This window comes from Pan troglodytes, chromosome X (assembly GCF_028858775.2).
Source record: "Pan troglodytes isolate AG18354 chromosome X, NHGRI_mPanTro3-v2.0_pri, whole genome shotgun sequence".
Classification (NCBI taxonomy): Eukaryota; Metazoa; Chordata; class Mammalia; order Primates; family Hominidae; genus Pan; species Pan troglodytes.
The window spans coordinates 45,301,103-45,327,977 of record NC_072421.2 but is presented as its reverse complement, the minus strand read 5'-3'; the positions used below and the strand labels follow the sequence as shown (position 1 = coordinate 45,327,977).

General features: G+C 42.6%; 1 protein-coding gene across 30 annotated transcripts in view; it reads right to left on the bottom strand.

Moving 5' to 3' along the window:
- The window catches only part of KDM6A (lysine demethylase 6A), a 235,034-nt gene extending 220,230 nt beyond the window's left edge, over window positions 1-14,804 (bottom strand). For 17 of the 30 annotated variants that reach the window (XR_010154920.1, XR_010154915.1, XR_010154917.1 and 14 more), the window contains exons 1-2: window positions 14,218-14,785; window positions 13,943-14,006 (exon numbers count right to left, since the gene is read on the bottom strand). Coding sequence is in view for 11 of the 30 variants with exons in the window: in XM_003953973.6 (XP_003954022.2) it covers window positions 13,943-14,006; window positions 14,218-14,378 (225 nt within the window). In the remaining 19 variants the exon portion in view is untranslated. The other 13 variants (XM_054676399.2, XM_054676401.2, XM_063804918.1 and 10 more) reach the window with 11 other exon arrangements.
- Between the last annotated feature and the right edge of the window lie 12,071 nt (window positions 14,805-26,875).

The window sequence follows — 26,875 nt, the reverse complement described above, 5'->3', positions numbered from 1 at the left end:
TGGAACTACAAACGAATGCCACCATGCCCAGCTAATCTAAATTTTAAAATTTCTAGAGACCAGGGGTCACTCTATATTGCTCAGTCTGGTCCTGAACTCTTGGCCTCAGGTCTTCAGTTTTCCAATCTATTGTTCTTCCTAGGTATAACACTTACCCTCCCAAGCAAACCAGCATTTTGAGCACTCAGGCTGAAGAAACAATACTAAAGCCTATTAACTATGTTAATGGCGACTGTGCTTAGGATATTTTTCCAGTTAAAGCCATAGGTTCTCCAGGATCAATCCAAATTGTCTTCCCCTAGCATCCTTATTATTAATAGAGATTTTGAGAGAATATGTGATGTGGCCACGGAACACCACAAAACTATGTGGCAAAATCCATGCCATTTTAGTCTAACCAAGCCAGTAGTTCTAAAGCTTTTCTTTCTCCCTGACATACTCACATCATTTACACCTCTACCCAAGAATTAGTAAACTAAACTAGCTGAAAATATTGAACTAATATCCATAGTTGAGCTTCAAGGAAGATTCCCTATACTCTCTGAAATCATATATAAAATGTTTGTAGCTAAAGGGTTACTGACACTCAAGGGGTAAATGACTCCAAAAAAGCACTACTGTTCTAGCTCTATCACCAAATTTTTCATCTTTATAACAAAAATAAACATATTCTGGGCTGGGCATGGTGACTCTTGTCTGCAATCCCAGAACTTTCAGAGGCCGAGGCAGGTGGATCACTTGAGGTTAGGAGTTTGAGACCAGCCTGGCCAACATGATAAAACCCCATCTCTACCAAAAAAATACAAAAACTAACCAGGAGTGGTGGCATGCACCTGTAGTCCCAGCTACTCGGGAGGCTGAGGCTGAACCTGGGAGGCGGAGGCTGCAGTGAGCCAAGGTTGCACTACTACACTGCAGCCTGGAGAACAGTGAGACCCTGCCTACGAAAAAAAAAAAAAGATATTCATCTATAAGTTAACAAACTAAAGGCTATACTTTTTTGAACTAATCAAGAACCCAAATTTACCTATTTTCTCTTTTCTATAATAAAAACCAAGAAGAAATAATGAAAATAAATGAATCTTACAAATACAAGATAGTAAGTAGGCCGGGTGCGGTGTCTCATGCCTGTAATCTCAGCACTTTGGGAGGCAGAGGCGGGTGGATCAACTGAGGTCAGGAGTTCAAGACCAGCCTGGCCAATATGGTGAAACCCTGTCTCTACTAAAAATACACAAAATCAGCAGGGCGTGGTGGTAGGTGCCTGTAATCCCAGCTACTCGGGAGGCTGAGGCAAGAGAATCGCTTGAACCCGGGAGGCAGAATTTGCAGTGAGCCGAGATCCTGCCACTGCACTCCAGTCTGGGCAACAGAGCAAGACTGTGTCTCAAAAAAAAAAAAAAAAAAAAAAAGATAGTAAGTAGTATAACTATGGCTATTTCTATACACATTCACGGAATGAATTAATATTCATGGGGCCTGGTAATCAGTCAGAGCAATAAAACCAAAATATGAAGGCAAAATTTGCCAATTCTTCCAATCAAGAGTTCACAGTAGGTCAGGTGCAGTGGCTCACGCCTGTAATCCCAGCACTTTGGGGGGCCAAGGCGGGCGGATCACGAGGTCAGGGGTTCAAGACCAGCCTGACCAATACAGTGAAACCGTCTCTACTAAAAAAATTAGCCGGGCAGGGTGGCGCATTCCTGTAATCTCAGCTACTCGGGAGGCTGAGGCAGAAGAATCGCTTGAACCCGGGAGATGAAGGCTGCAGTGAGCCAAGACTGCACCACTGCACTCCACCCTGGGCAACAGAGCAAGACTCCATCTAAAAAAAAAAACTACCAGTATTTTCATATAGCAAGAGGTAAAATTAACAAAGCATTTTAACAATATACAGTATGATCTCATTTGTGTGATAAAAATATCTAACAGAATATGCTTAAAAGTGAAAAGCTACCCAATAAACTTTTATCAGTGGCTGCCTCTGAAAAAAAGAACTAAGTAAGTGAGAGATGACGTAGGAATTTTTTTTTTGAGACAGAGTCTGACTCTGTCACCCAGGCTGGAATGCAATGGTCTGATCTCAGCTCACTGCAACTCTGCCTCCGGGTTCAAGCGATTCTCCTGCCTCAGCCTCCCAAGTAGCCAGGACTACAGGCGCCCGCCACCATGCCCAGCTAATTTTTTTTGTATTTTTAGTAGAGACAGGGTTTCACTATGTTGGCCAGGCTGGTCTCGAATTCCTGACCATGTGATCTGCCCGCCTTGGCCCCTGAAAGTGCTGGGATCACAGGCGTGAGCCACTACGCCCAGCCAGAATTTTTTTTTTTAATATTTGGCTATACTACTCTTCTCTGTATTGTTCCAATTTTAGTATATGTACTGCCAAAGCAAGCACAGAGGGTGATTTTCACTGTACCATCCTTTCTGTCACTTTTCAATTTTGTACTATGTGCAAATATACCTATATTCAAAAAATTGCATGAAGGTATTTCAAAAGTCAAAGACAATATCATGGCTGCAATTAGGATGGGGGCAGTGGGGATGGAGGGAAACGGATTTGAGATTTGAAATGTAGGCCAGGCACAATGGCTCATGCCTGTAATCCCAGCACTTTGGAGGCCAAGGCCAGAAGATCACTTGTGTTCCAGAGTTCAAGACCAGCCTGGGCAACACAGCAGGACCTCATCTCTACAAAAAAAAAAAAAAAAATTAGCCGCACGTGCTGGCACATGCCTATAGTCCCACGTAGCTGGAGTGGGAGGATCCACTTGAGCCTGGGAGGTCAGGCTGTAGTGAGCAGTGATCATGCCAATGCACTCAGCCTGGGTAACAAAGTGAGACTTTGTCTCAAAAAAAAAAAAAAAAAAAAATAGAAATGATGAGGTCTGGTGATTAGGAATTGAGAAAAAGAGATGTCAACAACTATTCCAAGGTTTCTGGCATGGGTAGTGGTAAGTGACATTTACTAACACAAGGAATATTAAAGACAATTATAAATTCAGTTTGCATATGTTCAGTTTGAGATACCTTCAAGATACCAAGGTAGTCAAGTAGGCAGTCAAACATGTATGTAAATTGGGGACAGGGTGAGTAAAGAGGACCTAAAACACAGCATCCTTGCAAAGACTGAGATGTTGTCAGATACAAAGTCAAAGTAGCAAGGATGTTATGAAAGCCAAGAAAAGGCCTTTTTCAAGAGCTCTTAAGTCTGACTCCATCTCACCCCATTCCTAAACCACAGCCTTAGTTTAAACTCGTCTTTTCCAAGACGTTACCATTATCCAAGATATTATCTTATACTGAGCACCTTTCATGCACCAAGCCCAATGCCACACACTTTACATTTTTTCCCCTAACACAAAATGCAATAGTCTGCAGGAAATGTATTACTACTTCTACTTTACAGATGAGAAAACTGAGGCTCTGAAAGATGCTTGCTTGCCCAAGGATCACACATCTAGTAAGTGGTAGGAACAGAATTCTATCCTAAAATTCATGCATTGCTATCTACCCATCGGTACTGAAGTTCCTTTCCCTTACACCATATCCTTCTCACAGTGGCCAGTAATATTCCCATAAAACCTACTTCTGGTCATGTCACTTCACCTGATTAGAGAGTTCAGTTTAACAATGCCCCAAAACATCCTACGGCCTATAGTGATGGGGCTTCTCACATGCTCAGTTATCTTTTCCCAATCCCACTGAAACATGCTACCCTCTACCCATACCTGACTATTCACAATTCCTCAAACACCATTTAACTTTATACCCCTAACTCTTTTTTTTTTTTTTTTTTTTTGAGATAGAGTTTCACTCTTGTTGCCCAAGCTGGAGTGCAGTGGTGCAATCTCGGCTCACCACAACCTCCACCTCCCGGGTTCAAGCTGTTCTCCTGCCTCAGCCTCCCAAGTAGCTGGAATTACAGGCATGCACCACCACACCCAGTTAATTTTGTATTTTTAGTAGAGATGGGGTTTATCCATGTTGGTCAGGCTGGTCTCGAACTCCCGACCTCAGGTGATCCACCAGCTTCGGCCTCCCAAAGTGCTGGGATTACAACAGGCGTGAGCCTCCACGCTCAGTTTATACTTCTAACTCTTTACCCTCTTTTTCCTCTTGCTACATCTACATGTCTGGTAAATTTCTACACGTTTCATAACCAAGGCTAAATGCTGAATCTTTGTGCGGTTTCCCTCAGTCACTTCTCCAGTCAAAACTAACTGCTCCAGGCCAGGCGCGGTGGCTCACGCTTGTAATCCCAGAACTTTGGGAGACAAAGACGGGAGGATCACTTGAGGCCAAGAGTTCAAGACCAGCCTGGCCAACATGGTGAAACCCCATCTCTACTAAAAATCAAAAAAATTAGCTAGGCATGGTGGCGCACGCTTGTAATCCTAGCTATTCGGGAGGCTGAAGCAGGAGGATCACTTGAACCTGGGAGGTGGAGGTTGCAGTGAGCCAAGATCGCACCACTGCACTCCAGCCTGGACGACAGAGCGAGACTCTGTCTCAAAAAACAAACTAACTGCTCCAGCCAGCACAGTGGCTCACACCTGTAATCCCAGGACCTATGGAGGCTGACACGGGCAGATACCTTGAGCCTAGGAGTTAGAGACCAGTCTGGGCAACATAATGAAACCCTGTCTCTACAAAAAAATACAAAAAAGTAGCCAGGCTTGGTGGTTCACACTTACAGTTCCAGCTACTCAAGAGGCTGAGACAGGAGAATTGCTTGAGCCTGGGAGGCAGAGGTTGCAGTGAGCCGAGATAGCATCGCTGCACTCAGCCTGGGTGACAGCTGACATAGTGAGACCCTGCCTCAAAAAAAAAAAAAAACTTAACTGCTCCAAAATGTGGAGAACTGTTGAAAACAGGAGTTCATTAAACTATCTTCAATACCTGTACATACTTTAAATGATGCATAATAAAAAGTTTTAAATGTTTTAATTACTCCATCATTTCAGAGCTCACAGCACTTTGCATGTATCTTTATTATTACACTTAATACATCATATGATCACTCAGTCTGTCAGCCTCTCCCAACAGACTGACTGCAGGACAGAGGCCAGGTCTTATTGGTTGCCCCAGAACCTGACACAACCCCTCACCCACAGCAGCTCAACAAATGTTTCACCAATCAATCAAGCAAAGCAAAAGCTTTTGTAGTTCTCATTCTGATACTTGAAATTCAGAAACCTAAAATATTTATTTAACTACTGTATCTTGAAAACAAATTTTCCCTAAAAATAAAAACTATCCAGACTCAAGCAACTACAATTCATAAAGTTCTCAGGAAAAATTACCTCTTGTGTCACATATTATGTAATATTCTATCAGAACACTATAGCAGTATCAAAATACAAACAAAATTCACATCACATACTCAGCTAAACATGTTTTCTACTCATTTTCCAAGCAATTATTTAACTTCCATACAGCAAAAAACAAGGTCCATAGATATTTGAGATTAAGAAATTATTTTACATGTAATAAGGCATCATGGTTATGTTTCAGAAACAAACAAACATCTATGGATTAAATGCTGTGACTGATTGCTGAGATGTGCTTCAAAATAACATGAGTGAGGGGCAAAATATATATAGATGAAACAGGACTGGTCATGAGTCGCAAACTATTAAAGCTGGGTGATGGTTGATTTGCAATACTTTCTGAAAACACTGAAAATTTTTCCTAAACTTTTTTTTCAAAAAGAGAGAAAAATCTAATGAACACGTAATAAATTTGTAGTTTAAAAATAACCCTTTGTCTAAAACAATTTCTTCCACTGTTCTAAACTAAAATGAATTAGATGACCTTATATAATACCCTTAACTATAACCCCAACTTTCTTCCTGAGAATAAACTTAGCAGCAGCATCTTCTATTTATTCTAACAAAGACAAAATACTCAGCCAGGCATGGTGGCTCACGCTTGTAATCCCAGCACTTCAGGAGGCCGACACGGGGGGATCAACTGAGGTCAGGAGTTGGAGACCAGCCTGGCCAACACAGTGAAACCCCATCTCTACTAATAATACAAAAATTAGCTAGGCGTGGTGGTGCACACCTGTAATCTCAGCTACTCAGGAGGCTGAGGAAGGAGAATCGCTCGAACCCTGGAGACGGAGGTTGCAGTGAGTCGAGATTGCGACATTGCACTGCAGCCTGGGCAACAAAAGTGAAACGCCATCTCAAAAAAAAAAAGACAAAATAGTACCACAGAGAAAATTACAAAAAGCATACAAGAATACATTCACAATGGAATACCACCAACAGTTTTAATAATATACAGAAGTAAACAAATGATGGAATATAAGGAAGAAATAGGTAAGAGAAAAAATAATAAAAGCTTATAGAAGAAAGTTGCAAGCAGTCTACAAATTAGCTCAGAAACCTAAAACTGTCTAACAAGGGATTACTCCCACCCTTCCAGGTGACAGTTTTTTTGTTGTTTTTTGTTTTTGAGATGGTGTCTTGCTCTGTCGCCAGGCTGGAGTTCAGTGGCACGATCTCGGCTCACTGCAATCTCCATCTCCTGGGTTCAAGCAATATTCTCCTGCCTCAGCCTCTCGAGTAGCTGGGATTACAGGTACGCGCCATCACACCCAGATAATTTTTGTATTTTTAGTAGAGACGGGGTTTCACCATGTTAGCCAGGCTGGTCTCGAGCTCCTGACCTCGTGATGCCTGCCTCGGCCTCCCAAAGTGCTGGGATTACAGGCATGCGCCACCGCGCCCGGCCCCGGTTACAGTTCTTAATCAGGTCCCAAGTATCAGCCTGTGCCAAATCAGACCCAAAATAAAGTCAGCAATGAAATGCTAAAGATCAAAATGAAGAATGAGCGCAGTGACTGTCATAAAGCCATCTAAAACACAAAGAAATAGGACCTAATTGGGTACATCTCTACTCCATTCACTCCTACCTTCACTGAAGGAACATCAAGTTCAAAAGTATCCCAACTTCAGACTGTAATTAAAATGCAAGAAGGCCTTTACAAGTATCTCTTCTAACTACAGACATGGTAGTTTAAACCCATTTTTAGTCAACCAAAATATAACATTCTGGTGTACTCACTATCAGAGTACTTTTTTTTTTTTTTTTTTTTGAGACGGAGTCATGCTCTGTTGCCCAGGCTGGAGTGCAGTGGCGCGATCTGGGTTCACTGCAACCTCCGCCTCCTTGGTTCAAACAATTCTCCTGCCTCAGCCTCCCAAGTAGCTGGGATTACAGGCGCCCACCACCACGCCTGGCTAATTTTTTGTGTTTTTAGTGGAGATGGGGTTTTGCCACGTTGGCCAGGCTGGTCTCGAACTCCTGACCTCAGTTGATCCATCCGCCTCAGTCTCCCAAAGTGCTGGGATTACAGGCACGAGCCACCACGCCTGGCCTTATTGTATTATTTTTAAGGCAATATATGTCTACGGTGTTAAAAAAAAAAAAAAAAAAAAAGCAGTACAGAAATCTATAAAACAATTTAAAATCTCCCCTCCTTCTCACCCCAAAAGTGTCTTGTACTCCAAGATGACCATTAAGTCATCTTGAGTGTCCTTCCAAACTCTGTCAGAGAATTTAAATTGACCCATGAACACTCATTTAAGAATCTCAAGTTAAGAACTCATAACAAGGTAAATATTACTACAAAATGAAATCAAAGAAGGACAGAACACACAGCAGATCATCCTTTGAACATCTGCTAAAAGCTAAAATGTGATTTTTTTTTTTTTTTTGAGATGAAGTCTCGCTCTGTCGCCCAGGCTGGAGTGCGGTGGCACCATCTCAGCTCACTGCAACCTCTACCTCCCAGGTTCAAGCAATTCTCCTGTCTCAGCCTCCCAAGTAGCTGGGACTACAGGCGCCCGCCACCACGCCTGGCTAATTTTTATATTTTTAGTAGAGACGTGGTTTCACCATATTGGTCAGGCTGGTCTCAAACTCCTGACCCCAAGTGATCTGCCCACCTCAGCCTCCCAAAGCGCTGGGACTACAGGTGTGAGCCATCACACCCAGCCTTAAAATGTGATTTTTAAATCATGTTTTCCTAAACAAAATTATAAGATGCCTTGCTAACATCTAAATCAAGAAATACCATCTCCAAGAAACACAATCAACAAACAATCCCCATCTTTAAGAGCCATTCTAACTTGTGAATTGTTAAATTTACCTTTCTCATAAACTTTCAGAATATTTCACATTTTTCTTCTCCCAAAGATGGTCCTGTGTTAGTCACCCTTAAACTTATCTCACCCCTCTTAAAGAATTTAAGTTCAACACGGGCAAGAAATATCTATGCTATCTTCATACTATCTGCATAGAAGGCTTGCACTTAGTGTACATTAATATACTGTTTTAATTTACTGTCACGATAATTTACAAACCAATGTGGAAAACTGATAAAATTATATGTGAAGTTTCAATATGAGTACTTAAGACTGTCAATTATGCATTCATTAAATAAACTTTATTAATTAAATAATCTACAAATAATACATGTGAGTCCTAAACAGCCTAACCACCATTTCAATTCTTAGACAAGCTGGTAGTGTTTTCTTAACATAAATTAGCTCTCTAGATAACACATTTCAAAAATATTATTAATAATACAGTGTTATCAGTCATTAACATCAATTTCAAAGAGTTCAAAGCATCACAATGAATTTCAAAGTAAAAATAAACAACAGAAATCCTTTCAAAGATGCAGAATATTGGTACTATGTAAACAAAAACTAAATGTTACATAATTTAAGTCAGAAAAAGACTTACTCTGCAGCTAGCCAAGCAATGAACTTTCATTTTGGTTTAAAGTGCAAGACCTATCACTTCACCTAAGTCACAAAAATTCATCTCTCAGGCAGTTTTTCTTAACAGCTTAAGAATTGGCCAGGTGCGGTGGCTCACACCTGCAAAGCCAGCACTTTAGGAGGCCATGGTGGGTGGATCACGTGAGGTCAAGAGTTTGAGACCAGTCTGGCCAACACGGTGAAACCCCACCTCTAATAAATACACAAAAATTAGCCGGGTGTGGTGGCAGGCACCTGTAATCCCAGCTACTCAAGAGGCTGAGGCATAAGAATCACTTGAACCTGGAAGACCGAGGTTGCAGTGAGCCGAGATCACTCCACTGCACTCCGGCCTGGGGGATAGTGTGAGACTGTCTCAAATTAAAAAAAAAAACAAAAAGTATCTAGAGGTGGCAGTCAAATGCTCTCTAGTTATTTCAATTTGTAATTGATTCGACAGAAAGAACTATTTACTGAAAAAGAAAACCAGAACTTTAAAAGTGCCTGTTTATGTATTGCTGCAGTTCTAATTTGTGACCAAATATGCAAACATGTTCTATAATCTTAGTATATCTTTATTACCAGGCACAAATCAAAACTTTAGGAAATACCAAGTATATAAGACTTTGTCCACGTAAAAAATTAAGACTACAAGTGTTCAGAAGACAATCTTCCAAACTAGAAAACTCTTTAAAACACAAAGCATGACATTATTTCCATGGTTACTTTCTTTTTTTGTTTGTTTGTTTTTGTTTTTTGAGACAGGGTCTCATGACTTTTCTAACCAAAACACTAGCCATCTTTAGCACTGGAAATGAATTTACAGGTTGAGCATCCCTAATCTGAAAATCCAAAATCTAAAACTTTTTGGGTACCAACATGACACTCAAAGGAAATGCTCATTGGAGCATTTTGGAATTCAGATTTTCAGATTAGGGATGCTCAACTGGTATGTATTCTGCAAATATTCTGAAACCCAAAAAAATCCCAAATCTGAAACACATCTGGTTCCAAGCATTTTGGATAAAGGATACTCAACCTGTATCCCTTTAAGTGCCAGCAAACAAAAAATACACATAAATGAGAATGTTTTTAATCAACATCCAAATATTACAATTTTAAAAAGCCACCTCTAGAGCTGACCTAATAATTTCCCCTACCAAACACGCCAGCAAACCAAATTTAAGAAAATATGTTTCAATGGATCTTAAACTACTTCTATTATCAAAAAAATTTAAAACACCAACTGTTTTAATGCTAATATGTCCTACGGAAAAAAGCACATATATTTTTAAGTGATATACAATCTATAACTTCTAAGTATTTTGTATAATCTTTCTACTAATAGAATTACCAAAAAAATTTCCAATAAGAGTATTTAAGAAAAACTTAAAAATAAGATACTTTGTTCAAAACTGAGTATTTTAGCAATAGTTCCCTGACACAGATAAGATTCCCCAGTCCCCTAGCATTATTACTATAACTATACTTGGTAGTACTACTATATTTAAACTTACTGCATTTATGGTATATATTCGTATATATTCTACTTTAACTCAAATCCTTACCCTACTTAAAAAAAAAAAAACCCAAAAGGTTTTCAAAAATGTACTAAAAAAGTCACAAGTTAATCTCTGTTAAAATATTTTGCTTAGTTTTCGATAACTCCAGTGAAATTTTAAAAATAAGAATCTTGAATTATTACATTACCAGATTAAGGGTCAGCATTCAAGAGCAAACTGTTCAAGATCACCCTATATTACAAGAACTCTAATTACGCAGGCTCTAGCTGTTTACAACCTTAAAGACATTACCAAAAAATAATACATTGTATTAACTACCTTATTTTTTTAATCCAAAACCCCAGGCATTGTATATCAAATGGCTATCCTACAAACAAAAAATTCTTTCAATGACTCTAATATAACTGAATCTGACAAAAACATTCGGGAGACGATGAGAAATAAGTGGTTTGAATAAACTGCACACCTGGAAAAGGAATACACATATCGATATGTACATACGTATACATACACATACACATATGTATACATATATGTATATACGCATACACATACGTATGTATATACGTGTATATATGTATACACGTATACGTGTATATACGTATGCATATACGAGTGTATATACGTATGCGTATACGTGTGTATATACGTATTCATACACGTGCGTATATACGTATACGTGTGTATATGCGTATATGTGTATGTGTGTATACGTATATGTATACGTGTATATATGTATATGTACACGTGTGTATATATGTATACGTACATATGTTAAGAGACAAGTAAGAGACATATTTAATGCTTTCAACTTTCTAAAGCTTTTAGGTCAAGAGTTTTTTTTAACATACAAATGTGAATTTTAAAAACTTGAAAGAAAATCCAATAATATACATAGGAATAAGAATTTCTGAAAACAAGTAGTAATAGCTAAATTTCTGCCAGAAAGGAAAAAGTTATACAAAGTGCAGACTAAATTGGGGCCGGGGGGTTGGGGGCGGGGGGGGGGGGGGCATGGCAGGACAAAAATCAAAGCTAAAAAGGGAATTCTGGGAGTTATTCAATTCCATTATCTGCCCTCAGGTAAGTAGCCTAAACCTGCCCAGTAAAGGAAAGCCAACTCTTAAGACTTTCAGGGAATAAGAATTCTGAAACCAACATAGCTCAACATTCCACAAAAAATAAAAATAAAAAACAAAAAAATACTGCTTCGAGGACTGTTAAAAAAAGGATGAAACTAAATAATTGAAGACCTCCTACAGCAGGACTCCAGCTCATTCACTTCATTCAGAACCCAATTCAAACAGAGGGTGCGAAGTTATATAACGTCAAGCTTTACATTACACACCCCACTGGTATGTTCAGGCTCACAAAGATGCAACCAAGAACTATATGCGGTTGCAAGCACATATTACAGAAGGTTTTATTTTAATGTTAAGGCTGATGAATCTTGTCCTAAGCAGGTAGGACACCTCACAAGCACTGAGTCTGAAGCAGTGAAGATTTTCTTTTCTTTAGTTTAACAAACTGCTTAATCGTTCATCAAATTACCCCATATATCATGAAGGCCCCAAACACAGTGAAGCTTCACTAGTTTTTCATTTTTAAGATGTATTCAAACATCAAGTAATGCACAACTTGCCAAGAATATTTGAAAATGGTTAATTTTTTAAAATTTAAACTCTTTAGTGCATAACTGCAGGGTTTAATATTACAATCCGAAATCCAATGTTAAGCACTATTCGCAGTGAATCTATCTGAATATGAGCATTCTAAGACATAAAATCAACTAGCATTTTACACATTCTCAACATAAAACATCAGATTCCATTTATTTTTTCATCACCATAACCAAAAGCAATCGATTTGGCCAAACTTTTCCACGTGAATTATCTTTGCAAGCAATTTTATCAACCCATGTTAGACCAACAATAATCCCTCCAAAACAAAATAATGCTCTTTTAATTTAAATCATGTTTAATCTTTTATAATGACAACTTTGACAGCAGTCAAATATTTTTAAATAAAATACTTTAAATACTCAAATTGAAAAAAAAAAAACTTTAAGGCAGGAGACCAACAATTACTGACGCTTAAATCTTTCCAGAGCTAGTCACTGTTCATTTTTACAGCAATAATTGTAATGAAGCCAATTAATACCTACGTAGTCAAAGTTTAATTCAAGTTTTCTGTATCGGTCAAAGGGGCCGGGCTTACTGAAAAGCATTATTTCCATTTAGTTTTCTGATTATATGCAATATAACACCTTATAATTGCTTTGAAATAAAAACAAATGTGTAATTACAGATAAAAAGGAATTGATGACCCTGCGAAACCAAGCTACAGACAAAAATTCAGAACAACAAAAAAATCAACTTAAGAATAAAATGTTAGACTTATTTCAAACTTGCGTCTCAACTGCAACAATAAAGCTAGGTGTCAAATGCAAAGCTATGATTTCAGCTAGAAAAGAAAATGTCTAACGGATACAACACCCATAGCACACACTCCAACTTTCACGGTCCCAATTACGAAGAAAGTATTCAAATACCATTGCAATCAGATTTTGGTCAGGAAATATAAACTGATGCATACAGATTGAGACTCCAGCCTTTGTTCAATAGCTTACAGATGGATAACTAAATGTGCTACAGGTTGATAAGCATTTACCAGGCTTATACATGCTGCTTCCAAGCTTATGAAAGGTATAAGAATTCTATATGCAAATAATCTTGGGTAATTTTTTTTAAACACCACTGAGCTACGCACTCCGAAGGAAAGGCTTATTCACGGCTACTATTTATTTCCATGTTTACCTCTACACCCTCCCCCTAACCCCCCCCTTCACTTTCTCCTCCCACCCTGTCCCGCCATCTTGGGCCGATAGGAGCAGCCATTACTTAACTAAATGACAGTGCCAACAACTTTCCACACAAATAAAAAAAGACTACACCTCGAATCCTCCCCAGCCTCCCCTGTCAGACACACAGGAAATGAGGCTCCAGGAAGAGAACACGTTTACAAATAACTACGGTATTTCTATGCCAAAAAGACCCAAAAAGTAAACAAGTCACCTAACTTCAGGTAACACACACTGCAATCGAGATACATGTCAACAACCCAATGCAAACTCTTCACCGACCTAAACTCCGTGAAACTTCCCCCTTCTGGGAGCGGGGACACAAGAAAGCCTAAAACATTTGGTTAGCAGTAGGCATCACGAACAGCCTGCTTGAAGGAAAAGAATTTTTTTAAACCCGTGAGAGGCAAGTTAAGTCCGAAATTTGGGAAAATCTGAACACACTCACGATCCCTTGACCCTAAACAGGCACCTCGAAGATCATCGGCCTACCCTCAAAAAGCTGTAAAATAGCAGGCAGTTGTGTCGACCCAGTTGAGCCCGGCCCCAAAGCGATCCCGTCTCTGTTCCTCCAGCTACAAGAGGAAAAGAGCGATTTCGCAAGGGAGCAAGCAGGGTACCCGGGGGTGGGGGGAGAGCAGAGGCAGGAAATAGTTTTCCGGAAGCCCCTCGACCATCGTCCGCGGCCACAATGAGCACAGACCCGGCCGCGGGGCCCGGGGCGAGCGCGGCGCCGGCCAGGGAGACGGTGTCCGCGCTCCGACTCGCAGCTGCCTTACCTTGCCCAGTAGGGCCTTCGTCCTGGCGCCATCTTCATGAAACCTCACGAACCCAAAGAGGCGGCTGTGGAGACAGACACAGTTTACTCTTTAACGCTCCGGGAACGCCACCGACCCGTCCCTGCCCGAGCCCGAGGCCCCAGCGGAGGCGGCGCGAAGAGCGCCAAACCGAGGTGCCCGCCCCGCCGCCGCCAGAGACAAGCCGCGCTCGGTCCTCCCGGGAGAGCGGCTACTGCCCGTCCGGAGCCGACCGGGCGAGTGACGGCGGCCCGTACCTGTCCAGTCCGCCGAGCGCCTCCCTCTCCTCGGCTGTCAGGCTGGGGGACGCCTCCTCGCTCTCGCCGCTCGCTTTTCCCGCCGCCATTTTCTTTTCCTCATCACCGAAAGCGGCGGCGGCAGCGGCGGCGGTAGCGAGCGACACTCCGCAGGATTTCATGGAAACGCAGCGAATTCACAACTCCAACGCCGACACCCCCCCTCGGACCGGGGCCCGCAGTGACGCCCCCAATCTGCGCGCGGGACCAGCACACCAACTTTATCGCCGCCTCCTCCTCCGCCGCGGGCGGCGGCGACGAAAAATCCCAACGCGGCGGCGGTGAAGGCGGCGGCGGCGGCAGGGGCTGCGGAGCCCCCGGGTCGGCAGCGGCGGCTTTCGGCTGTAGGGTCACATCGCGGGGTTGGGCAGGGGGCAGCCACAGGCGGGGACGGCGGGAACGGCCGGAGCGCGCGGGGCTGGGGAGCACTGGGGGGATTCGTTGGAGACACAAACTTCCCCGGCACCAGCACAAAGTTGTTGTAATTGTGTCACACAGCGAACCCCACGCCGCCGCCGTGACCCCCCCCTCCCCGCCCGGCTGGCGCCACCAATCGGCGCGGCCCGCACGCCTCACGTGACCTTTGTTGACTCACGTCAGCCGTGGCTCCACTTAACTTGCTAGCTGCCCGAGCCCCGCCCACCGAGGCCGCCACCGAGAGGGGAGCGGGACGCAGGCCAATTCTAGCCGGTGGTTGGCTGCTGGGCGCGTCTGTCGGGGGAAGGGTTGTCACCGAGAGGGAGCTTCCTGTTAGGTTGTGCTGGTTAAATACACTGGGGCAGAGAATGGAGGGTCCGGGCCGTGTCACCTCGGGAACCGCGGCGGGCTCTGGAGGGGGAGGGGAGTGGTGGGGAAGGGCGAGGTCCGGCACCGCCCGCGGCGGGCGCGAGCGGCGGGCGAAGACGCCGAGGACGGCATTTGCCTGCCCGCGAGCTCTGGGATGTGCCCAGACCGCGGCTCCGGCCGTCCCGCGCGCGCTCCAGGGGTCCCGGGACCCCACAGGGCCTGGTACAGGTCGCGTAGCCGGGAGGCGGCGCACGGCCCTCGACCTCTGCCCTCCGAAGAAGGCTCAGACTTTTGGCACTGCTGGAAATAATGGCCTCCGCGAGGAGGGCGCTCGGGGAGCGGCTGCCGGTCCCGTGCCCCGCGGTCCGGGTGCCGCCCTAGGCCAGACCTGCGCTGGCAGCCCCGATCACCTCACCCGCGCCGAAAGTGAAGGGGGAAGGGCTCCCCTGACCCCCGCCCATACGCCCCAGGCCGGAGGGAATGAAGAGTCGCCCGCGGGGCCTGGCTTGCCGACCATGGCTCCCCACCGCCAAAGGTCTGTCTGTTGGCGGCACTTTGGGGCCAGATTTTCGTGCTGTGTTTACCCTGTGTCTTATCAGTAGTTCATTACAGTCTTACAAGAAAAAGCAATGAGAAATTGTGAAGCGGGATCTGCAGAATGTTGGGTTCTATTGCCATGATTTCAGTGGAGCCTTCTTACAAAAGTGGGGGCTGCTTGTGGACAGACCTGAGAGAAGACATAATTAAATCATCACAGCTGGTGGCCCAAGAAAGCCTTTCTATCCCCCAAAACCTGCAGGTTTGTAACCCCTGGACAACAGTAACACTTTGTTGTTCTGTCTCTCAGGTGCAGGGGAAAGGCTTTAGTCTGACTTTTAATCTTTACTATAGGTGAAAAAAAAATAGGCCTTCTTTCGACTACTCTTCTCAAAAGGCAAATTTATTTACTAAGCTGTATGTCTTATAACAGGGATAGGAAAAAATTGATAGACATATAAGGACAAGATTCTGTTTATAAACGGAGTTTTTTATATTTTCCATAGGTTTTCCACCTGTAACCAATAAAAATTATATATTTAAACTTGGATTTCAAAGTATGACGAAGACAATTCAGTGCTGACCCAGTAATTCCTACCAGTATTCAGCGGGAAGCTATGGGAATCCCAACTTATTTTGCACACAGTTTTAAACTGTTCCCCTGAGACTAGTAACTAGACGAACAAACTGTAGTTTTGTATAGATTATAGTTCATGTTTAATTACTTCCTCTGAAACACCTTTCCTTTTATGATACTCCATTTTGCTTGAATGAGTGTGTACAAAGGGCCAAATCTTTTCTACGGCTAAATTAATACATTGTTAACTTTGTCACAAATGGTGACATTTAAAGCCAAGGAAATTTTGACCCCACTAACTCGCTCGCACACTCTCTCATACACACACACACACACACACACACTTGCACAAGCACAGATAGACATTTTGCTGGTATTTGACTATCTCCCTGAAGTTAGCAGTTCCTGACTCAGGTCCTTTTCAAGGATTATAAGGCTACTCAATCCCGGCCGGGCTCTGTGGCTTAACGCCTGCAAAGGGAGGCCGAGGCAGGCGGATCACGAGGTCAGGAGTTGGAGAGCAGCCTGGCCAATGTGGTGAAACCCCACCTCTACTAAAAATACAAAAAACAAAATTAGTCGAGCATGTGGCGCTCGCCTGTAGTCCCAGCTACTCGGGAGGCTGAGGCAGAAGAATCGCTTGAACCCGGGAGGTGGAGGTTGCAGTGAGCCATGATTGCACCTCTGCACTCCAGCCTGGGCGACAGAGTGAGGCTCTGTCTCAAAAACAAAACAAAACAAAACAAAAGGCAGCCGGGCGCTTTGGCTCACGCCTGTAATCCCAGCACTTTGGGAGGCCGAGGCAGGTGGATCACGAGGTCGGGAGATGGAGACCACGGTGAAACCCCGTCTCTACTAAAAATACAAAAAATTAGCCGGGCATGGTGGTGGGCGCCTGTAGTCCCAGCTACTCGGGAGGCTGAGGCAGGAGAATGGCGCGGAGCTTGCAGTGAGCCGAGATCGCGCCACTGCACTCCAGCCTGGGTGACAGAGCGAGACTCCGTCTCAAAAAAAAAAGGCTACCCACTCTCCACACCTCAACACCTTTCTTCCCGCTATTACTATGTAATAGCAGAACAGCAAGGAGTGGATGCAATGGGTGGGAGTTGGAGTGAGGCAGACCTGGATTCGAATCCTTGCTCTACACAGGCTGTGCGACCTTGAGAACATTACCTATCCTCTAGGCCAGTGCTCTATGTCTATTACAACTACAAGGATCTATCATCAAGCATGGGACAAATTTCATATGGTAACATAAGTCCTTACATCATACACATGTTACATAGTGTGTTATCTGTCAAATGTATGTAAAATAGATATGGAGCCTATAAGGTTTAGATATTTCACAGGAGAGAGAAATAGGGACATACAATAAATGATTTTATAATAAATTTCCATGAAAAGTGAATCTGAAAACCCCACCGGAAGGCAGAGTAGTGCAGCCAAAGGAGCATGAATTGTGGAATCATACAGCTCTAGGTTCTGATCCTACCTTTACCACTTGATAGCTAGGCAGACTTCAACAAGTTAGTCTAATTTGAGCTTCAGTTCTCTCATCTGTGAAAAAGAGAAAATACAGCCACTTTATAACATTATTTTAGATGCCATAAGGTAGGTAAAGTGCCAGACACATAGATTCAAAAATCTCAATAAAATGGGAAGGCTGGAATTTCCAAAATTTTTTCTTGCTTTCACAATCTGGGTTCTAAATTTATTATTACTCTACCCATCACTTCCTCCTTCTCCCTCCACAACCTCACTATAAGCCCAACACATAAGCAGTCCTAAGTACTTTATACTTGAGGCATATAACCCCAGTATTGCTACATCTCTCATTTATTCTAAACTTCGGCCTTATAAGCCGGGTGCGGTGGCTCACGCCTGTAATATCAGCACTTTGGGAGGCTGAGGTGGGCAGATCACCTGAGGTCAGTAGCTCCAGACCAGCCTGGCCAACATGGTGAAACCCCATCTCTACTAACAAAATGCAAAACTTAGCCAAGCATGGTGGCACATGCCTGTAATCCCAGCTACTTGGGAGGCTCACGCAGGAGAATCGCTTGAACCTGGGAAGCAGAGGTTGCAGTGAGCCAAGACCATGCCATTGTACTCCAGCCTCGGCAACAGAGCAAGACTCCATCTCAGAAAAAAAAAGAAAATAGAACATTCATCCTTATATCACTTAGTACTGATTCTTTTTCATATTTCTAAATACACCAGGAGCTGGGGAAAGTTTAATCTGAATTTAGCAAATTAATACGACTAATATATGTATAGATAAATCAATATTATAAAATTATATAAAATCTAGCTAAGTCAGATTACAGACTAAGTACATAATTTGTAGCAATATTATGTTAATATTTATGTAAGTACCATCAACTAATTAGAGAAGGAACCCATTTAAGTGTAGGAAAATAATGTGACTTTCTTTTAAACAACGAAATATTTAACCTGAAGCACTTAGGAATATTTAGTGTGTTTATAATGTTAGTGCCATATAACCTTTACAGATAATAAAAAGTCACATAACAGAGTCATAGTTTATCTAGTCTTATCAATAGAACTATACGTAAATGTTACGATCAAAAATAGGTTCAAAAAAATTTACCAGTTCTTCCCATACTTACTTACCACTGTCATAGAGACTATCCAGCTGATGCCAGAACACAAAAATGACAGAAATAGATATATGGTTAGGTTTGAGCAGAGACAGGGAGCCAAGGATAAATGGACTTTCAGTTGTTACGAAAACTTCAGTTGTGAGAATAGAGTTAGGACTGCTAGAAGATGCCTGGACTCCTACCTTCACCAGGCTGTAATGAGGCACCTCACATCCCACCCCCGCCAACACACACACACAACTGCACTAGGCAGCCTGGACTTCCACCCAGCAGTTGTGAGGGGTCAGTACCCATCCCTGCTGAATTAATGTCAGAGTCGTCAAAACTTTCATCACTGCCCAGTGGTATACTACCACCCCCCATCGTATCAGTGGAGGGGGAGCAATGTAGGGAACAATAATGAGGGATTCCTATACTGCCCAGCTAGGGTGAATGGAGGCCTCAATCTAGGCCTGGTAGAGAGCGAGAACTCCCATCCCCACAAAGCAGTAACAAGGAGACATTGCACTCATTGTCAACCAAGATTGAGGGGGAAAGCTGGACTTCCACCCACACCTGGCAGTAACAAGAGAATGCCCCCTTTGCCCCCACTAGAGCAATGTCAGAGGAGGCCTGCTAAAATACAAGATTTAAATAAGATCTAGAGTCTTGGCCGGGCGCAGTGGCTCATGCCTGTAATCCCAGCACTTTGGGAGGCGAAGGCGGGTGGATCAGCTGAGGTCAGGAGGTGGAGTCCAGCCTGACCAACATGACAAAACCTCGTCTCTACTGAATACAAAAAAAATTAGCTGGGCATGGTGGCACATGCCTATAATCCCAGCTACTTGGGAGGCTGAGGCAGGAGAATTGCTTGAACCCTGGAGGCGGAGGTTGCAGTGAGCCAAGATTGTGCCATTGCACTCCAGCCTGGGCAACAGAGTGAAGCTCTGTCTCAAAAAAAAAAAAAAAAAAAAAAAAAAAAACTAGAGTCTCAGAACACTGCCCAAAATATCCAGGTTTCAATAAAAAAAGTACTCATCATAGCAAGACCCAGGATAATTTCAAATGAGAAAAGGTCAACAGATGCAAACACTAAAGTGAATCACATGTTTAAATCATCTAACAGGGGCTAGGCATGGAGGCTCAAGCCTGTAATCCCAGCAATTTGGGAGGCCAGGCAGAAGGATCACCCGAGGTCAGGAGACTGAGACCGGCCTGGCCAACATGGTAAATCCCTGTCTCTACTAAAAATACAAAAATTAGCTGCGCATAATAGCGCACTCCTGTAATCCCAGCTACTACTTGGGAGGCTGAGGCAGGAGAATTGCTTAAATCTGGGAGGCGGAGGTTGCAGTGAGCCAAGATCGCGCCATTGCACTCCAGCCTAGACTACAGATTGAGACTCTGTCTCAAAAAAATAAAATAAAAATAAAAATAATAGCAAACAACTAAAAAACTAGAAGGCCTCAGAAGAGCAAGAAGAAGTTTCAGAAAAAAAAAAAAAAAGACACAAAGTATTGTTGAGCAAGTGGCATCTGTGGCCCTATTGTCAGGAGGAGATGTCCAAGCACTTCTGCCCACTGCATCTTGGTACCAGAATCTCCAAGGAAAATACAATTCAGTCAAGCCCCGGGTAGAATAACTTTACTCACATAGAGAAGACACACAGCAAGATCGGCTTCAGTAGTGGACATTAGTTCTCCCTGGCCAACAGGTCCCTCCAACAGCCAACACACTCCTCTTGTGCTGCAGCAGAAAGATCTCATCCGCTCCCTGCAGTGGACAGATATACTAGTGGTGTGGCCCAGATGCCATGTGACACACATATTTAAGCAGAACAAAGGAGCACACATTGAGTCTGAAACAAAGACAGATATTCCCACACAAGGTAACAAGTCTAGTACAGGCTGTGAGAACTCTCCATCCCTTGGTAAGGAAGTGTTCCAGGCTCAAGGCCTATTCTCATGTGGCTGACAGGGGAGCAAAAGACTGCACCCATGGAATCAAACGAAAATTTTAGAACAAAAAAACAGAATGATCAAAATAAACTTCACATATGGGCTCAATAGCAGAATGGTGGGAACAGAGGAAAGAATCCATGAACCTCAAGACAGAACAATAGGAAATACCTGGCTGGGCAGGGTGGCTCACACCTATAAACCCAGCACTCTGGGAGGCCAAGGCGGGTAGATCACCTGAGGTCAGGAGTTCAAGACTAGCCTGGCCAACATAGTGAAACCCCATCTCTACTAAAAATACAAAAATTAGCCGGGCGTGGTGGCACCTACCTGTAATCCCAGCTACTCAGGAGACTGTGGCAGGAGAATCGCTTGAACCCGGGAGGCAGAGGTTGCAGTGAGTTGAGATTGGGCCATTGCACTCCAGCCTGGGTGACAGTGAGAACCTGTCTCAAAAAAAAAAAAAAAAAAAAAAGGACATACCCAATCTGAACAACAGAGAGAGAATAGACTGAAAAATAAATAAATAAATAGAGCCTCAAGGATCTGTGGCACTGCAACAAAAGACACAACACTTATGTCATCAAGTCACAGAAGGAGAGGAGAAATGGAGAAATTAGGCATAGCCAAAAAAAGTACGTCAAGAAATAATAGCTGAAAATGTCCAAAATTCACATCATCCTTGTAATTAAGCTACTCTTTCTTGGAGAGTTGTATAAATAAATTCTATACTATAATCCAGAGTGATGAGTGCCATGACCTATGCCCAAATTTCTATGGGAGCACACAGAAGAGGCATCTTTGTCAGCCTAGAGGGACCAGGGAAGTATCCTAGAGATTAGAAGATAGGCCAGGCGCAGTGGCTCACGCCTATAATCCCAGCACTTTGGAAGGCTGAGGCTGGTGGGTCACCTGAGGTCAGGAGTTTGAGACTGGCCTGGCCAACATGGTGAAACCCCGTTTCTACTAAAAATACAAAAAAATTACAAAATAAAAAAAATAAATAAAAATACAAAAAAATACAAAAATTAGCCAGGCATGGTGGCGGGCGCCAGCTACTCGGGAGGCGGAGGCAGGAGAATCGCTTGAACCCGGGAGGCAGAGGTTGCAGTGAGCCGAGATCATGTCATTGCACTCCAGCCTGGTTGACGAGAGCGAGACTCCGTCTCAAAAAAATAAAAAATAAAAAAAAAGATAGATTGGTAGGAGCTGGAAAGTGAGTATAGGGAGGTTTACATTCCAGGCAGAGGCAGCAACATACCTGCAAGCACACAGAAGGCTAAGAATATGGGAGTTCTGATAAATTCAAGAAGTTGAGTGTGGTTGCGGCCAAGAGGATAAGGGAAAAATCAGGAGTGGAGGCTGAAAAATTAGGCAGCACCATGAAGAGTCTAGAATGGAATGCTAAAGAATCATGCGAAAGTTTACAGTGGACTATTAAAAGATTTTAGAGAGAGAAATAATAATTGTAGGGTTGCTATTGGTGTTAGTGCTGTTGCTGTAAACAGATTTGCTTTCACCTGGGCTCTGCACTTGGCACCAAGTTTAGTGAATACTGGCTAACTGGCTGGCAGCCTGACCCTTTTGCTAGACCAAGCGTCAGAAAACTATACTCTATAGGTCAAATCCAGCCCACTACCTGTTTTCATATAGCCATTTTATCTCAGATGAAAACTACATGAAATTCAGTTTTTGGTCTCCATATAAAAAAGGTTTCATTGAAACACAGTCATGCTTATTCAACTATTATCTATGGCTGCTTTCATGCAACAGTATAGAATGGAATAGTTGCAACAGAAAATGTACATGGCACTCACATCATTTTGCCGTGCCGCTGGGTTCCCTACAAATCACAGCGATACTGTTACAACTTGGCAGTGTTTCCAGTGCCTTACATACAATACTGAGACTTTTTTAAATTACCAGTGCAGGCCGGGCACAGTGGCTCATGCCTGTAACCCCAGCACTTTGGGAGGCTGAGGCAGGCGGATCACAAGGTCAGGAGATGGACAACATCTTGGCCAATATGGTGAAACCCTGTCTCTACTAAAAATACAAAAATTAGCCAGGTGTAGTGGTATGCTCCTGTAGTGCCAGCTACTCTGGAGGCTGAGGCAGGACAATCACTTGAACCGGGGAGGCAGAGGTTGCAGTCAGCCGAGATTGTGCCACTGCACTCCAGCCTGGGCAACAAGAGCAAAACTCTGTCTCAATAAATAAATAAATAAATAAATAAATAATTGATGCATACTTATCATGTTAAAACAAGAAAAGAGAGAAATATGGACTTCAGATGTCATGCCTTTAATGATTATTTTGTTATTAAATTTCATGGCAAAGCATTTATTATGCCATAACACTATAGCTTTGCTAAAAGAATACAATATATGTCAACATTATTAAACTAAGCACTCATCATAATATTCCCAACTGACAGAAAAGCAACAGTGAGAACAATTAGAGAATTTAAAACAGAATATTTCATCGCAGCAGAATTTCTTCACAAAAATAAAAAATGAAAATGAGGGCTGGGCATGGTGGCTCATGCCTGTAATCCCAGCACTTTGGGAGGCCAAGGTGGGCGGATCACGAGGTCAAGAGATTGAGACCATCCTGGCCAACATGGTGAAACTCCATCTCTACTAAAAATAAAAAAGTTAGCTGGGCATGGTGGCGCGTGCCTGTGGTCCCAGCTACTCAGGAGGCTGAGGCAGGAGAATCGCTTTAACCTGGGAGGCGGAGGTTGCAGTGAGCCGAGATCACACCACTGCACTCTAGCCTGGGCCACAGAGTGAGACTCTGCCTCCAAAACAAACAAACAAACAAACAAACAAACAGGAAAAGCTGTTCAATTGAACTGTGTTTGATTACAATGGCCAAAGAAATATGTCCAGAGAAAATAAACTGAAGGCTTTTAGCTAATAGCTGAGGGCTATTAGCCTTTCAGGGAGAACAATTGCTTGAAGAGTGAGGACATTGGGAGCAACATCAATAGTCAAAAACAAGGCAATTAACTTTGAGTGGTTTTCCTTGGCTCTTTATGAGTTAACAGATATCACTGATACAATTCGGTTGTTGTTTATTAGAGGAATCAATGCTGTGTTTGAAGTAACTGAAGAATTAGCCTCTGTTGGCCCTGCACGGTGGCTCACACCTATAATCCCAGCAGTTTGGGAGGCCGAGGCAGGTGGATCACGAGGTCAAGAGTTCAAGACCAGCCTGGCCAAGATGGTGAAACCCCATCTCCATTAAAAATACAAAAATTAGCCGGGTGTGGTGGTGGGCGCCTGTAATCCCAGCTACTTGGGAGGCTGAAGCAGAGAATTGCTTGAACCTGGGAGGTGGAGGTTGCAGTGAGCCAAGATCGTGCCACTGCACTCCAGCCTGGGCGACAGAACAAGACACCAGCTCAAAAAAAAAAAAAAAAAAAAAAAAAAAGAATTAACCTCTGTGAATAGTCTGCAGGGAACAACTAAGGGGGAAAATATTTTCAAAAAAGCTGAGACTGCACTGGTTCAGTACAACATGAAGTGGAATCTTCTAAGATGTGTTACAACTGATGGTAGTAAAAATATATAGAGAGAAGAAAAATGCTTAGTTGAACAAATTCACAAAGGTTGTGAGAATGTAATGTGTTTAAACCCTGTAGCTATTCATAGTATCATTCATCAGTAGTCACTTTGCAGTAATATTTGAATCTATCATGTGTTATTGAACCAGTAGTGTCAGTGATAACTTCATTGAGTCTCATGGATTTAACCATCATCAGTTTGGTGAATTTTTGTCAGAAGTAGAAATGAATATCCAGATTTGCCCTATCACATAGCAGTTTGATGTCTTAGCAGTGGCAAATTTCTATTGTGATTCTTTTGAGCTTAAGACCAAGATTGAAAATGTTTTAATTATAAGAGCTGCCCTGTACAGCTATTATCAAAAGGAAATTACTTTTTGCTGCAGACTTGATAATGTGTCTTCATGAATTCTACCAATTATAAGGCAAAACAGCACTTATGTGTGAAATTTATACCATAGTAAAGTCATTTTGATGACAACTAACATTGCTTGAATTACAAGTAATGTCAAGCCACTTTATACACTTTCATGCTGTCAGAATTTAAAACAAGAAGTGAATTGTCAAAAAAAATTTTCAAGTGAATTATTCATTCTTATATAAATTTGCAGCAGATATATTTTCCAAGCTCAAACTATGGTTCCAAGCAGCATTTTTCAGACCTGAATGTAAATCTAAAGGAAATTTCCATATTTCAAAATTCATTTAACTGTGCGGTTGAGGAGTTTCTGCCTAATCATCAATTGGAAATGATGAATCTGCAGTGTAATGACATACTAAAAGGCAAATATCAAGAGAAGAATCTACTAGAATTCTATAAATTCCTTTCATGTGATGAATATGCTTAGTTAAAATCACATGAACATAGATCGATTCAATGTTTGGCAGTGTCCTTCTGTGTGAAAAGACATTTTCTGTTTTTTAGGGTTTTTTTTTTTTCTGCTCTGTCTCCCAGGCTGGAGTGCAGTGGCACAATCTCAGTTTACTGCAATGTCTGCCTCCTGGGTTCAAGCTATTCTCCTGCCTCAGCCTCCTGAGTAGCTGGGATTACAGGCATCCACCACCATGCCCGGCCAATTTTTGTATTTTTAGTAGAGATGGGGTTTCACCATGTTGGCCAGACTGGCCTCAAACCCCTGATCTCAGGTGATCCACCCACCTCGGCCTCCCAAAGTGCTCGGGATTACAAGCGTGAGCCACCGTGCCCGGCCATGTGAGAAGACATTTTCAAAAGTGAAATACATAAAATCTTATTACAGATTGGCATTAACAAATGAACATTTGCAATGTAATCTGATGATAGGGAACATTAACTTTGCACCTCAGTCAAGTAAAATGTATTCCAAAAGCATAGAATTTTATTCTTCTCACTAGTAGACCTGCATTACCAAAAATTATACCCAATTAACTACTATTAGATTTTGAATTTCATCAATAAAGTATTTGTGGACATTTGTTTTCTCTATTGTTATATAAGTACTTACATCATATCTTCGATTCTGCCTCTTGGCCTGCCAGCAAAACTTGAAATATTTACCATCTGTCCCTATACAGAAAAAGTTTGCCAATCCCTCACCCGACTAATTGGTTCCCTGGGGGCTTCCAGTTCAAAATAATCTATTGCTATTTGCCCCCAAATGCATCCTGGCCTAACTTTTCACAAAAATTCCCTCAAATACAGAAAAAAAAAAAAAAAAAAAGACAAGATTTCACAATATTAAGGACTAAAACTAACAGGTAACCCAAGGCTTGGATCTGGGTGAAATAGGTGTTAATTGAGAGGCGGATGGCCCTAAAGGGCTGGATTGAGAAAACCCCAGTCATGCTTTAGTTTGGCTTTATTTCCTCAAACAGACACTGAATGAAAAAGGTAGAAAGTCTCTTATTTAAAGCTCATACCGCCATTCCATAATGACCTACAATCTGTCTCCCATCTCAAAGACTTGGTGCCTAAACCAACAAGAAACATCAGTTTCTCTACCCTTCAAAGCTGCTCACCAGAATACTGATCCCCACCTCTGCCTCCACTCCACATCCCCTGAATCCCTCTATTTCCTATTGCTTATCTAGGAAGATAGATAAGTTGGCAAGAAATAAGGGAGAATTTGGGAGAAAAAAGGAGGAGATACATTTAGAGAGGTACAGTCCCCATACATGGCTGGTTTCACGAGCGTTTGCACTGTGCAGTCACCCAGGACCCCATGAAAGAAGGCCCCATTCTTGGTTTAATGCTTTGCTATCACTGTCTGGAAATTCTTAATTTTTTAACAAGAGGCCCCACATTCTCATTTTACATGTAATTTTCTTGCAAATTATGTAGTGGGTTCTGCCCAAAACTTTAGGAAGAGGTCAACTACTTGAAGGTCTTAAAGAAGCCTGTGCTGGGAACTATATTTTGTTGTGTATCACATTAGTAAATAAGAGGTACAAAAAGTGAAATCAAACTATGTGTACATTAATCTGTCCTCCAGCTACAGACTTGAGATGGTGATTCTGCCTCGATTTCCCTGGGCAGATGGTGGATCCAAGCGTAACCAGCTCACTTACCTGTGGACAGAGAAAAGAGAAACCTTGTTTTATTTGAGGG